The sequence below is a fragment of the Episyrphus balteatus genome, chromosome 3 (genome assembly GCF_945859705.1).
Source record: "Episyrphus balteatus chromosome 3, idEpiBalt1.1, whole genome shotgun sequence".
Lineage (NCBI taxonomy): Eukaryota > Metazoa > Arthropoda > Insecta > Diptera > Syrphidae > Episyrphus > Episyrphus balteatus.
In genome coordinates this window covers 108,680,770-108,693,614 of record NC_079136.1, presented here as the reverse complement: position 1 = coordinate 108,693,614, position 12,845 = coordinate 108,680,770, and the positions used below count along the sequence as shown (strand labels likewise).

Here is a 12,845-nt window from a genome sequence, read left to right as displayed (position 1 = left end):
CGCCCTTTTTGCTTAGCACGGCAGTATAATAATCTGGTCTACAAATCTTCCATTGAAAATTTTTTGATAACACTTACCTACCGTTTTGCTGAAAATCGTGAAAAACCAGTTTTTGTGACCTTTGACCCCAAGTAAATTTTTTTCCAGGTCTCGGATCGATGAGGACTTTTTAGATTTAATTTATGATGGCGTTTCCAACAACCCTACCAAATTTCAGCCTGCTGGGAATTAATGTAACCTTACCCCCTTAATTTAGTCTAATTTGACCGGACTATATAGTTTATATATACAATGCTTTATGTGAAAAAATAATAAAAATTATTTTTATTTTATTTGTTCAGTTCAGTTCAGTTGATTTTTGAACTTTAACGATGAAAATTATTTTTTTTTTTTCAGAGTGTTTATGAATGTGTGAACCCTGCCATGAGAAACTGCTCATCTCGTGAGGATGGTATGTGCGAAGTCGGTCATATGCGTCAATCTCAGAGTGATATACCAACACTTCCACTACGTGGTGGGGTCGCACGACGACAACAGTTCTTCAATAATATTCGACAGCAAAACCAACAAAATCAAAGAGGCGCTCCACCACCTCGCCGTCCAATCAGTCCCACAGCCAGTTCACAGCAGTCATCTTTGCCACCGTCACCAGAAAACAATAAGATAACTCGATTCTAGGATTTTTAGTTAATAAGAAATATTTGTTTTCTTTAATTGTCTTAATCTTCCTGTCAAGATTTTCTTTTTTACTTTAAGATTAGGAGCCCCCGCACACTAAAAACTTTCTATCGGCCGACAGTTAAGTCGGTCTCTTAATCAGTATGAAAATGTATGAAAGTGCGCAAACTACAACGATTAAGTAACGGCCGATCAAAAAGTTTGTTTGATCGAAAAAATAGTTTGTTTTGCTACACAATTGCCTTCAAACTAGCCGACTATTTAGTCGCCTGCCTGTGCGCACATTATTAGCCCAACTCGAATAAACTATCGGTCGATAATAAGTCTGTAGTGTGCGTGGTCTCTAAAAGCTATTACTACTTAGCTATAATATATATTATATATACATGTATATATATATATATATATTATATATATATATATATATATATATATATATGTATATATATATATATATATATATATATATATATATATAATTATATATATATATATATAAGTATATATATATATATATGTGTGTATATATATATTAGGGTGTCCGTAATTTCCCAAAGTGATGTTTTCGGGGGAGACACCTCCTAGATAGAAAGATCATTAACCCGTGCCTCTAGGGTCATACTTTCCCCATACAACAAACGTATAAAAACGGCAAAAATTTCCAAAAAATTTTCAAAAAAATGAAATTTTTGATTTATTCACAAATTTTTTAATGCAATATTTAAAAAGAATTAAAAACCAATAAAACTGCATTTAAAATTGTGTGATAGGTGAAAGCAAAAACTACGAAAATAGCTAATAATTTCAAAAACCGAAATAAAATATAAAAAAAAATTTTAACGGGAAATTTTGAATGTGATCTTTTAAAGTAACTGTTTTCCAACCAGAATTATCAAACATTAAAAAGAAATATGATTTAACTCGAGAGAAAAAAAATTTTATGTATGAGTTAAAAATTTCCCATACAAATTTGTATCGGGAAAGTATGACCCTAGAGGCACGGGTTAATGACCTCCAAACATGTTTTTTTGCTAAATTCCCCTTATTTAGGCCCTAAACTTTTGATCTAGGGGGTGTCTCCCCCGAAAACATCACTTTGGGAAATAACGGACACCCTAATATATATATTATATTATATGTATTATATATATATTATGGCGTTCGTTATTTTTGAATCAAGTTCCTAAGTAGAAAAACTGTTTCTAAATAATAAAAACAATCCTCTAATTTTTTCAGATTTTTATTTTGACACTAGATGGCGCTCCAAGAGGGTTAAAGTTTTTTCTCATTTGAAATGGATATGTGTCGACTTATGAGTCCACTTTTTTAGATATCGACTAAAGTCAAAATTTTTGACGAGGTTCTTGTCTACATACAACGTTTTCAAAAAGGGATAAACCATTTTTCTAGGACCAGGGGTTTAGTCAGGACATGCATGTTTGTTTTGGGTAGTATTTTATTTTTCATGCTTATTCATATGTTTGTTTTAATAAAACATGCTTGCTTGAATAAACCTGACTAAACCCCTGGTCATAGAAAAATATACCTTTTTGAAAACGTTGTTTAATGTAGACAGGAACCTCACCAAAAAATGCTGATTTAAATTGATATCTAAAAAATGGCCTCATAAGTCAACACATATCCATTTCAAATGAGAAAAAACTTTAACCCTCTTGGGATATTTAGTGTCAAAATACAAATCTGAAAAAATTAGAGGATTTTTTCTTTATTAATTAGAAACAGTTTTTCCACTTAAGAACTTGATTCTCGAAAAAAACCTAAATAGCGAACGCCCTAATATACATACATATTACATACATATAATATACATACATACCTACCTACAAACAATTTCTAGTCAACTGAATCCTTATAAGTCATGTATAGCCCGGGCGGCCACTGCAGAAACGTTCAACTCATCGAGCTAAAGAAAATTTCAAATGGGAAGTGAAAGAGGGGTATTAGTAGTTACAAAAACTACCCGTCCCGTCCGCATCCTGGCACGATTGGCGTGGTAAAGTGCATTGTGCATCTCATAGAGTTAAAAGACGATATTGGTGTCAAATTAAAGGTGATATTGTCAGCAATCAAAATTCAGAGGATTTGATCCGACAGACCTCTAAATTTTGAAAGAATATGTTATTACCTTTACTTTGACATCACAGATTCTTTTATGTCTATATTAACAACATTTGCATTGCACCTTTTGTATAATTTTCCTTTATATTTTAATAATTTTAAAAATACTTTGTATGGATAAAAAAACTAGCAACAAATGGCTAAAAAAAACTTCTATTCCAGGAAAGTGCTTAGTTTTACCTTCGATTTGATACCAACAAAACTCCTTAACTCGTCCACGAACACCACCAAATAAAGGAATTTAGTCAAAAACTATTGTTTAACGCTTCTTAACTTAAAACGGGCTGCATGACAAAACTGCCAGACTTTCACCCGAAAGACCTCTGAATTTTGATTGCTGACAATATCACCTTTAATTTGACACCAATATCGTCTTTTAACTCTGTGAGATGCACACTGCACTTTACCACGCCAATTGTGCCAGGATGCGGACGGGAAGACCTGTGGTTTTTGTAACTACTAATACCCCTCTTTCACTTCCCATTTGAATTTTCTTTAGCTGGATGAGTTGAACGTTTCTGCAGTGGCCGCCCGCTCTAGTAGTTTTAATTTAAATTATTAAAAATCGACAGATTCGAATATGTTCTGTTCTGCGAAAAGTAAAAAATAACAATTGTAATTGATATTAAACTATAATTTTATTTAGAAAAAGAGATTGCAGTTTTATTTAAGACGGTTTTAACGGAATAACGGATTTATTTCTTCTTACAAAATTTAATGGTTTTTTATATTTAAAATAAAATAAATATTAAATATTAAAAGTTTGGTATCTGAAATCAAATAAATCTTCTTAATGATCGATACGATAGTACAAAGTTCAGTGAAACTAGACGAAAAGAAGCGTAAACCTAGAAATAAATAAATTTTGTCGATGTGACGGACGTCTATAAACCTCTTTCTCGGCGATGATGTATCTACTCCTTTTGAGCGAACACAGTGCAAATTGAAGTTCGGAAGTTGAGATCGGGGATTAAATTTTTTTCGCACTGGCACATGTTTGTGGCAGGCTATCGAGGATATATAGTACCTACATCCTGTTTTTCTGGGAGCGTATCGGAATCCCGCTTTTTAAAATCCCGTTTTTCGAAAATCCCGAAAAAAAAGTTTCAAAATCCCGTTTTCTAAAATACCGCATTTTTTAAATCCCGTTTTCTGAAATCGCGCATTTTAAAATCCCGTCAAATCCCGTAAATCCCGATTTTTTTACCAAATACATGCTTAATTCACAAATAAAAAAATCATGAGAAATAGACAAAAAATTAGTAAAACTGATTTTTTGCCCACACAATATGTATCTTCAACACATTATGAAAACGGTATTTCTTTTATAAAAATATAAAATGATTAAAGCCTTAAATTGAGTTTACAAGTAAAAGAAATTTCATTTATTTAAATATCAAAATTGTTGAAATGCATCCAAATATAAGTTGAAATATATTTGAATGAAATTTCTTTTGATTATGTAGTGTGTACTTAATTTAAGGTGTTGTGATCATTTTATGTTATTATTAATCTATGGGATTATCACGATTTGATTGTTCTTCTGAAACTTTAAAGTAAATATTAGTTCGTTAATTGATTTCTTTTTAGTATCACATTCCTTACTTTTTCTTATTTTTTTATATATTATATTTTTTGTTAAAGCTTTTAATTAAATGCGTTTAGAACAATGTCTCATTTTTTAATTTGTTTTAGTATCCCGATTTTGCAAGCAAAACTAGTTGTTTTATTTTAAAAAATCGCGCGATTTTTTTAAAATAAAACAACTAGTTTTGCTTGCAAAATCGGGATAATAAAAAACGGGATTATAAAAATCGGGATTTTAAAAAGCGGGATTATAAAAAGCGGGATAATGAAAAACGAGATTTTAAAAGCGGGATTTTAAAAAACGGGAATATAAAAAGCGGGATATCGAACCCAACTCTTAAAAAACAGCTCAATCATGCACTTTGTGATAAAAGCAGGAAATTTACATCATTGGTAGTACACAATATCAAGGGGCACGGTAGTGCCCAGCCAAGTTCTCTAGCAACTTTGGCACTACACCCTTATTTACAGGAAACAACTCAGGCCATTTTCGACCCCCCTCTAACTTCCACACCAAAGATGCTAGAAATTTCAAACTCACTACATTTGTTGAGCTCGTAAAAACCAAACTCCTCACAAAATTTCAGCCTCCTACGATGAGTAGTTTCTGAGATATAGGGCTTCAAAAATCGCAAAAACCGTAACTGACTCACTGACTCACTGACTCACTGACTCACTGACAGATCATCAAAATTATGGAGAACTTCCCGATATCGTAGAAACTTGAAATTTTACACGGTGATAGGACTTGTGGTGTATACAAAGGAAAAAATCGAAAATTTGAGATTTTCAATTCAGGGGGCGTGGCATCCGCCCATTTCCGCTGAATTTTCATCATATATTATAGAGCACTTCTGATTATCGTAGAATCTTGAAATTTGGTAGAATAGTAGAGCTGGTAGTTAATACAAAGGAAAAAATTTAAAACTTGAGAATTTCAGCCAGGGGGCGTGGCAACCGCCCATTTCCGCTGAATTTTCATAAATTATTATAGAGCACTTCTGATTATCGTAGAATCTTGAAATTTGGTAGAATAGTAGAGCTGGTAGTTAATACAAAGGAAAAAATTTAAAACTTGAGAATTTCAGCCAGGGGGCGTGGCAACCGCCCATTTCCGCTGAATTTTCATAAATTATTATAGAGCACTTCGGAATGTCGTAGAATCTTGAAATTTGGTAGAATAGTAGAGCTGGTAGTTAATACAAAGGAAAAAATTTAAAACTTCAGAATTTCAGCCAGGGGGCGTGGCAACCGCCCATTTCCGCTGAATTTTCATAAATTATTATAGAGCACTTCTGATTGTCGTAGAATCTTGAAATTTGGTAGAATGGTAGAGCTGGTAGTTTATACAAAGGAAAACATTTAAAATTTGAGAATTTCAGCCAGGGGGCGTGGCAACCGCCCATTTCCGCTGAATTTTCATAAATTATTATAGAGCACTTCTGATTGTCGTAGAATCTTGAAATTTGGTAGAATAGTAGAGCTAATAGTTTATACAAAGGAATAAATTTAAAATTTGAGAATTTAAGCCAGGGGGCGTGGCAACCGCCCATTTCCGCTGAATTTTCATAAATTATTATAGAGCACTTCTGATTGTCGTAGAATCTTGAAATTTGGTAGAATGGTGGAGCTGGTAGTTTACACAAAGGAAAAAGTTTAAAGTTTGAGAATTTCAGCCAGGGGGCGTGGCAACCACCCATTTTTACTGAATTTTCATAAATTATTATAGAGCACTTCTGATTGTCGTAGAATCTTGAAATTTGATAGAATAGTAGAGCTGGTAGTTCATACAAAGGAAAAAATTTAAAACTTGAGAATTTCAGCCAGGGGGCGTGGCAACCGCCCATTTCCGCTGAGTTTTCATAAATTATTATAGAGCACTTCTGATTGTCGTAGAATCTTGAAATTTGGTAGAATGGTAGTTTATACAAAGGAAAAAATTTTAAATTTGAGAATTTCAGCCAGGGGGCGTGGCAACCGGCATTCCCGCTGAATTTTCATCAAATATTATAGAGCACTTCTGATTGTCGTAGAATCTTGAAATTTGGTAGAATGGTGGAGCTGGTAGTTTACACAAAGGAAAAAATTTAAAGTTTGAGAATTTCAGGCAGGGGGCGTGGCAACCACATATTTTCACTGAATTTTCATCAAATATAGAGATTTTATATTCTACAGCCATACCTTGCAAAAAGTAGTGAAATCACAACAAAAACATTAGTGTTAAAAAAAGAGCCAAGTTCTCTTATATTGAAATTATGCTGGCACAAAAAGTACTGAGATGTAAAAGTGTACCAAGTTCTAAAGTTTGGGTTCAAATTCGTATCAATAAAATTTTGATTGTTTACTTGGCAATTTTTGAAATAACTTTAAAAATCGATAATTAAGAAAAATTGTCAAGAGAACAATCAAAATTTTATTGATACGAATTTGAACCCAAACTTTAGAACTTGGTACACTTTTACATCTCAGTACTTTTTGTGCCAGCATAATTTCAATATAAGAGAACTTGGCTCTTTTTTTAACACTAATGTTTTTGTTGTGATAAGAGTTATTTTGAGATATTAGGCCACCTTGTATTCCATCCAGGAGGGTAGATAAAAGAGGTTTTCTGTGTTGCACCCGCATTGTTGCATATCATTTATTTATTTATTTATTTTCATCAATCAGAGATATAAACTCTTACAGACTAATATATACATATTAACAAATATTTTAGTAGGTGGGTTATAAATAAAATTAATAATGCTATACTTTATTTAACAATTATAACAGTTTCTTGTAACAAGCAAAATAAAAAAGGCACATTGGAATTTACACAAATTAAAATTGAATATTAATAACAAAATAAAACAGGTAAATATAAATACCATTAAATTAGAGATATCACAATTGATTTAAAAGTATCTCTTGTACAAATCATAAAAAAATCTACTCTTGAGCATATAGTATTAGCCTCTCTGATGCAACGGGAAATAGGTTCATTGCGCCCATAGTTCCTGCGATGATACTGTTCATATATTACAAAACGTTCACGTGTTAATCTAGATGGTGCATTTCCTTCAAAAAATAGGTTTTTTAAAGGAGGGCATTGTATATCACCGGTTAAAATATCTCTAACAAACATGACTGAAAAATATTTCCGTCTTGTTTCCAGAGTTTTGATTCCAAATAATAAGCATCTGGTTTCGTAAGAAGGTTTAGGAATTCTCCAATTTAACTTAAAAAAAGCAAACCTCGTAAAATGTCTTTGAACTCTTTCGATTCTTACCGAAGAATTAGAATAATATGGATTCCAAACTGTACAGCAGTACTCAAGCACAGATCTCACTAATGAATTAAATAAAGTTACCAATGTAAAAGTATCATTGAATTCCCTAGTGTTTCTTTTAAGAAAACCTAGCATTTGGTTTATTGACCATATAGTCATAATGCTGATTAAATGACAAACTTACATCAAAGATAACTCCTAAATCTTTTTTCTGCATTACTCTTTCTAGCTCAGTGTTATTAACATTATATTCAAAAGTAATTTAATACATCTCCATTTTTTACTTTACTTTTTTTATTTACAGTTTTTATATTCACTTTCCTTCATGAGTTTGAGTTTGATGAGTTCTTTTCTGAACCTTTTATCAGCGCTTTCCCTTCATGTTATGTCTTTTCCTTTATTTTTATTGATTTACAACAAAAATGCAGTCAACTTATGAAAGCAGAATTTCAGCGAGTGGATCTAATCACGGAATCATGCGTTCGATGTTAGATGTTTTTTGCAAACAAAAGAATGGACTAAGGGTATGTCACTTAAATACTCAAAGTTTAGCTCCCAAATTGGATGAGTTCAAATATTTGTTCGAAGGCTCTAAAGTAGACATAATTTGCGTATCAGAAACTTGGTTTTCTAACCAAATTGAAGATGTAATGTACAGGGTTCAAGGTTATAGAATTTTTCGTGGAGACAGAGTGGGAAGAGTGGGTGGTGGTGCTGCAATTTATGTGAAAGAGGGAATAAAATGTCGTTTTAAATGTGCATCCACAGTAGGTTGTTTAATAGATTATGTTTTTGTCGAGATCAAATCAATACTTGGAGATCTTCTTGTCGGATCTGTTTACAGACCCAACAAGAATATCGACCCAAATCCAGTTTTCGAACTTTTAGAGTCAATTTCATTGTCGTGTCCTAATATCATAATAGGTGGTGATTTAAATAGTAACCTTCTAGTAGAGAGAAGTATAATTGATAGCATGAGTACACTTAATCTGACCCCGGTCAATGTTTCCAGCCCTACTCATTTTACCGCCGATTCAAGTACTCTATTAGATGTCTTTTTTGTTAGTAACTGCAATGACGTACTTTTTTATAATCAATTAACAGCTCCCGGATTTTCTAAACATGATCTTCTTTTTCTGACATACAATTTCTCGGTTAACTATTCAGTTCCAAGTTTCCAATTTAGAAATTTCAATGCAATTGATTACAGTCAATTGGAAATAGATACTCGAAATGTCGAATGGGACCGTGTGTTATACATGTCATCGACTAATGATAAAGTAAACTTCCTCAACACGAATATACGCTCTCTTTTTAATGCACATGTACCAATTAAAACTAAAATTATAAAATATGGACTTCACCCATGGTTTACAACCGAAATTCGACTTCTTATGGAGCAACGTAATAAAGCCTATAAACTTTGGAAGCGGTATCGGTTAAACAGTCACTTACAGTTGTTTCGATCTTTACGTAATAATGTTGTACAAAAAATAAAAACATCTAAAAAAATATTTTATAGCAACAAGTTAAGTCCATCGCTTCAAGGTCGCCAGCTCTGGAAAAACTTAAATGATATAGGAATTGGAAAACAAAATTCTATCCCCGATGAAAACCTGGACTTAAATGCACTCAATCAAAAATTTACTAATTCTGCTTTACCTACTGTAAGTGTAGATACGACAGACTTGCCTCTAGTTAACTCCGCTGTTCCAAGATTTGAGTTTGAATGTGTAGATGATGTTGAAATTGTTTCTTCTTTGATATCTATTAAATCAAATGCAGTAGGCTTTGATGAAGTTCATCCTAAATTTGTAAAAATAATTTTACCAGTTATTCTTCCATTTTTAGTTCATGTTTTCAATAATATAATAACATCTAGCTGCTACCCGTCCCAATGGAAAATCGCTAAGATACTACCTTTTAAGAAACATAATAGCAATGATTACAGACCGGTTTCAATTCTGCCCTTTCTTTCAAAGGTTTTTGAGCGAATATTACAGAGGCAAATAAATTCACATCTGCGTTCAAACTGTTTGTTGACTCCAATGCAATCTGGGTTTCGTAAACTCCACAGTTGTATAACTACTACAATCAGTGTAGTAGATGACATAAGAGAGTCGATGGATGAAGATAAGGTAACATTTTTGGTTCTTCTCGACTTCTCAAAAGCATTTGACACTGTTGACCATACTAAGATGTGTAACAAACTATCATCTCTGTTTAGTTTCTCGAATTCAGCTGTAACTCTTATGTCATCTTATCTAAATCATCGAAAGCAAGCGGTTTCAGTGAAGAACAGTACATCTGATTTTCTTTGCACCACTAGGGGAGTCCCCCAGGGTTCAATTCTGGGGCCAATTTTATTCTCGATGTATGTGAATGAACTTCCTTCTAAAGTGTTATCTTCTGTCCACATGTATGCTGACGATGTCCAACTTTATAAAAGTTGTCCTTTAGGTATGATTGAAGATGGTGCGCATGCAATAAATAACGATTTGGATAGTATTTCGACCTGGTCTGAAGAAAATGGATTGTTTTTGAACCCTTTAAAAACAAAATGCTTGGTTATTAGCAAAAAGGTGTTGGATCTTTCCTACTTTCCTGACATTAATCTTAAAGGTTCAAAAATAAACTATGTTGAAAAAGCAAAAAATTTAGGAATAGTGTTTAATAGAACCCTTACATGGAATGACCACATTAATTCTACAATTGGCAAAGTTTATGGTGTTTTAAGGAAACTTTGGATGTCTCATAATTACACTCCACAAAAAATACGTATGTTGCTGGCAAAAACGCTCATACTTCCCATTCTTTCTTACGGTTGTGAAGTTTTTAGAAATTGCGATGCATCTAGCAAGAGAAAACTTAATGTTGCGTTCAATAATACCGTGCGTTATGTGTTTAATCTGAGACGATTTGATCGTGTTTCAAACTATTCGAAGTTATTTTTAAATATGCCATTTGATCACCTCCTTGCCTATAGGGCATTGGTTTTACTTTCGAATGTGATTGAAACTCGTCAACCTAGTTATTTGTTTGATAAGCTACGCTTTGGATCCTCTAGCAGATCTCATCAACTCATTTATCCACGATTTACATGCTTAACATCTGAGCGACAATTCCTAGTTAGCTCTATTCGCCTATGGAATTCTCTACCAGGGCAAATACGGAGGTGCGGCGGGACTGAGAGATTCAGGATCGAACTTAAGGCTCACTACTCTAATTAATATATTTTTTTTCTTCTTCTTTCTTATATTAAAAAAAAACATAAATGGAGATGTATGTTAAAAAACTTAAAAACTTATACATTTTTGAAAATTATTATTATTATTGTTATAAATTATAATTGTTTAATATTTTTTCAATTTTGCTTTTATTTTTTGTAATTTTTAATTTATTATATTTGTATACTGTTATATTGTCATAAACGTATATTATGTTCTGTAGCTCAACTCAATCAAATTTTTAAGCTTCACTTGCTATAAGATAATTTAAGTCTTAATGTGTAAGCATTTAATCGAAATAAAACTAAACTAATACTAAACTAATTAGACTACGGTTTCTGTAACAGGATAAAACTTGACCTTTGGCCACATTGAGATCAAGGCAATTTGTCTTGCACCACTTGACCAAACATTCCAAGTCAGCTAACAAAAGATTACAATCATCTTTGTTTGAAATTCTACGATAAAGTTTCAGATCATCGGCAAAAAGAAGACAGTGCGAACTAAGAACAAAATTGGGGATGTCATTAATGAAAATAAGGAAAAGCAATGGTCCCAAGTGACTTCCTTGTGGAACGCCAGATGGAACATATATTTTATCAGATTGGTAGTTTAAAATTTTAACAACTTGCACTCGTTCAGTGAGATAAGACTCTAACCACATTAACAAAGATGAGTGAATGCCAAAGCATTTGAGTTTAAGCAGAAGAATTTTATGATTTACCCTGTCAAAGGCTTTAGCAAAATCTGTAAAGATAATATCTGTTTGAAAACCTTTTTCCATATTTGTTAATATGGCATTCGTCATAATCGTTAAATTCGTTGCAGTTGATTTGCCCACAACAAAACCATGCTCGTAAACTGATATTTTTTCTTGAATTGTTCCCGATATTCTTTTATAAACTATTTTTTCAAATATTTTCGGTATAGCTGAGATTTTACAAATTGGTCTATTGTTAGTTATGTCTTGCTTAGATCCAGACTCAAAGATCGGAGACAAGAAAGACATTTTCCACGCATCTTAAAAAATTCCTTTTGACAAAGATAAATTGAATATCATTGTTAGTGGTTGAGCTATCGCCACAGCACAATTTTTTAAAAGAATAGGAGGAATGTTATCAGGCCCATCACTTTTATTAAGATCTAGACTTAATAAAGCTCCTTCTACTTCATCTTTGCTAAATATAAGTGACCCAATATCAACACATTGACTAACCCTCGGCAAATCTTGATTTGTCAGCGATTCTGAAGAATACACTGATTGAAAATATTTCGCAAACAAATTGCAAATATCCGATACTTCACTAGATGTAGTGCTTAAGTACTTCATACAACTAGGTTATCCATATGATTTTCGTTTAAGATTAATAAAACTCCAGAAACGCTTACTGTTACTTTTAAGATCACTTTCAACTGAAAGTATATGTATAGTTTTGATATAAAAATTTATTTAAGTAATTAAAATTACGTTGGCAGTTCAAATAAATTACACGAAAACTTAGATTTTCTTTTTTGTAAGCTTTATATGCTTTGTTTTTTTGGTTCTTCAAATTGTTTAACCTTCTATTAAACCAGATAGGATTAGAATTCTTTTTACCATTTTTTTTGGAACATATTTTTCAATCGCGTTTTTTAAAATTGATGTAAAGATATCGTAATCATTTTTTAAATCAGAAACGGTTAAAACATTTTGCCATAAAATACATGACAAATAATCTACCATTGCATCAAAGTTAGCATTTTTATAATTGTATTCAGTTATATCACTAGTATTTTTGATTTTTAAATATTTATAAAACAATAACTCTCTTTCAATTGCAAAATGATGAACCGAATTATTTACTACAGGAAATTCCGATTTTTCTATACAAAACAGAAATTCTTTATCCACAAATATTCAATCAAAAATGCGACTTAAATCATTTTGTAGACAGTTAATTTGTATT

At 32.2% G+C, this 12,845-nt stretch overlaps 1 protein-coding gene across 1 annotated transcript in view; it reads left to right on the top strand.

The window, feature by feature from the left end:
- Positions 1–1,036, top strand: part of LOC129915683 (protein bride of sevenless) — a 36,907-nt gene extending 35,871 nt beyond the window's left edge. The window contains exon 6 of the mRNA XM_055995340.1: positions 397–1,036. Within this exon, the coding sequence (XP_055851315.1) occupies positions 397–678 (282 nt within the window). The 3' untranslated portion in view covers positions 679–1,036. The remainder of the gene's footprint in view (positions 1–396) is intronic.
- The last annotated feature ends 11,809 nt before the right edge of the window (positions 1,037–12,845 follow it).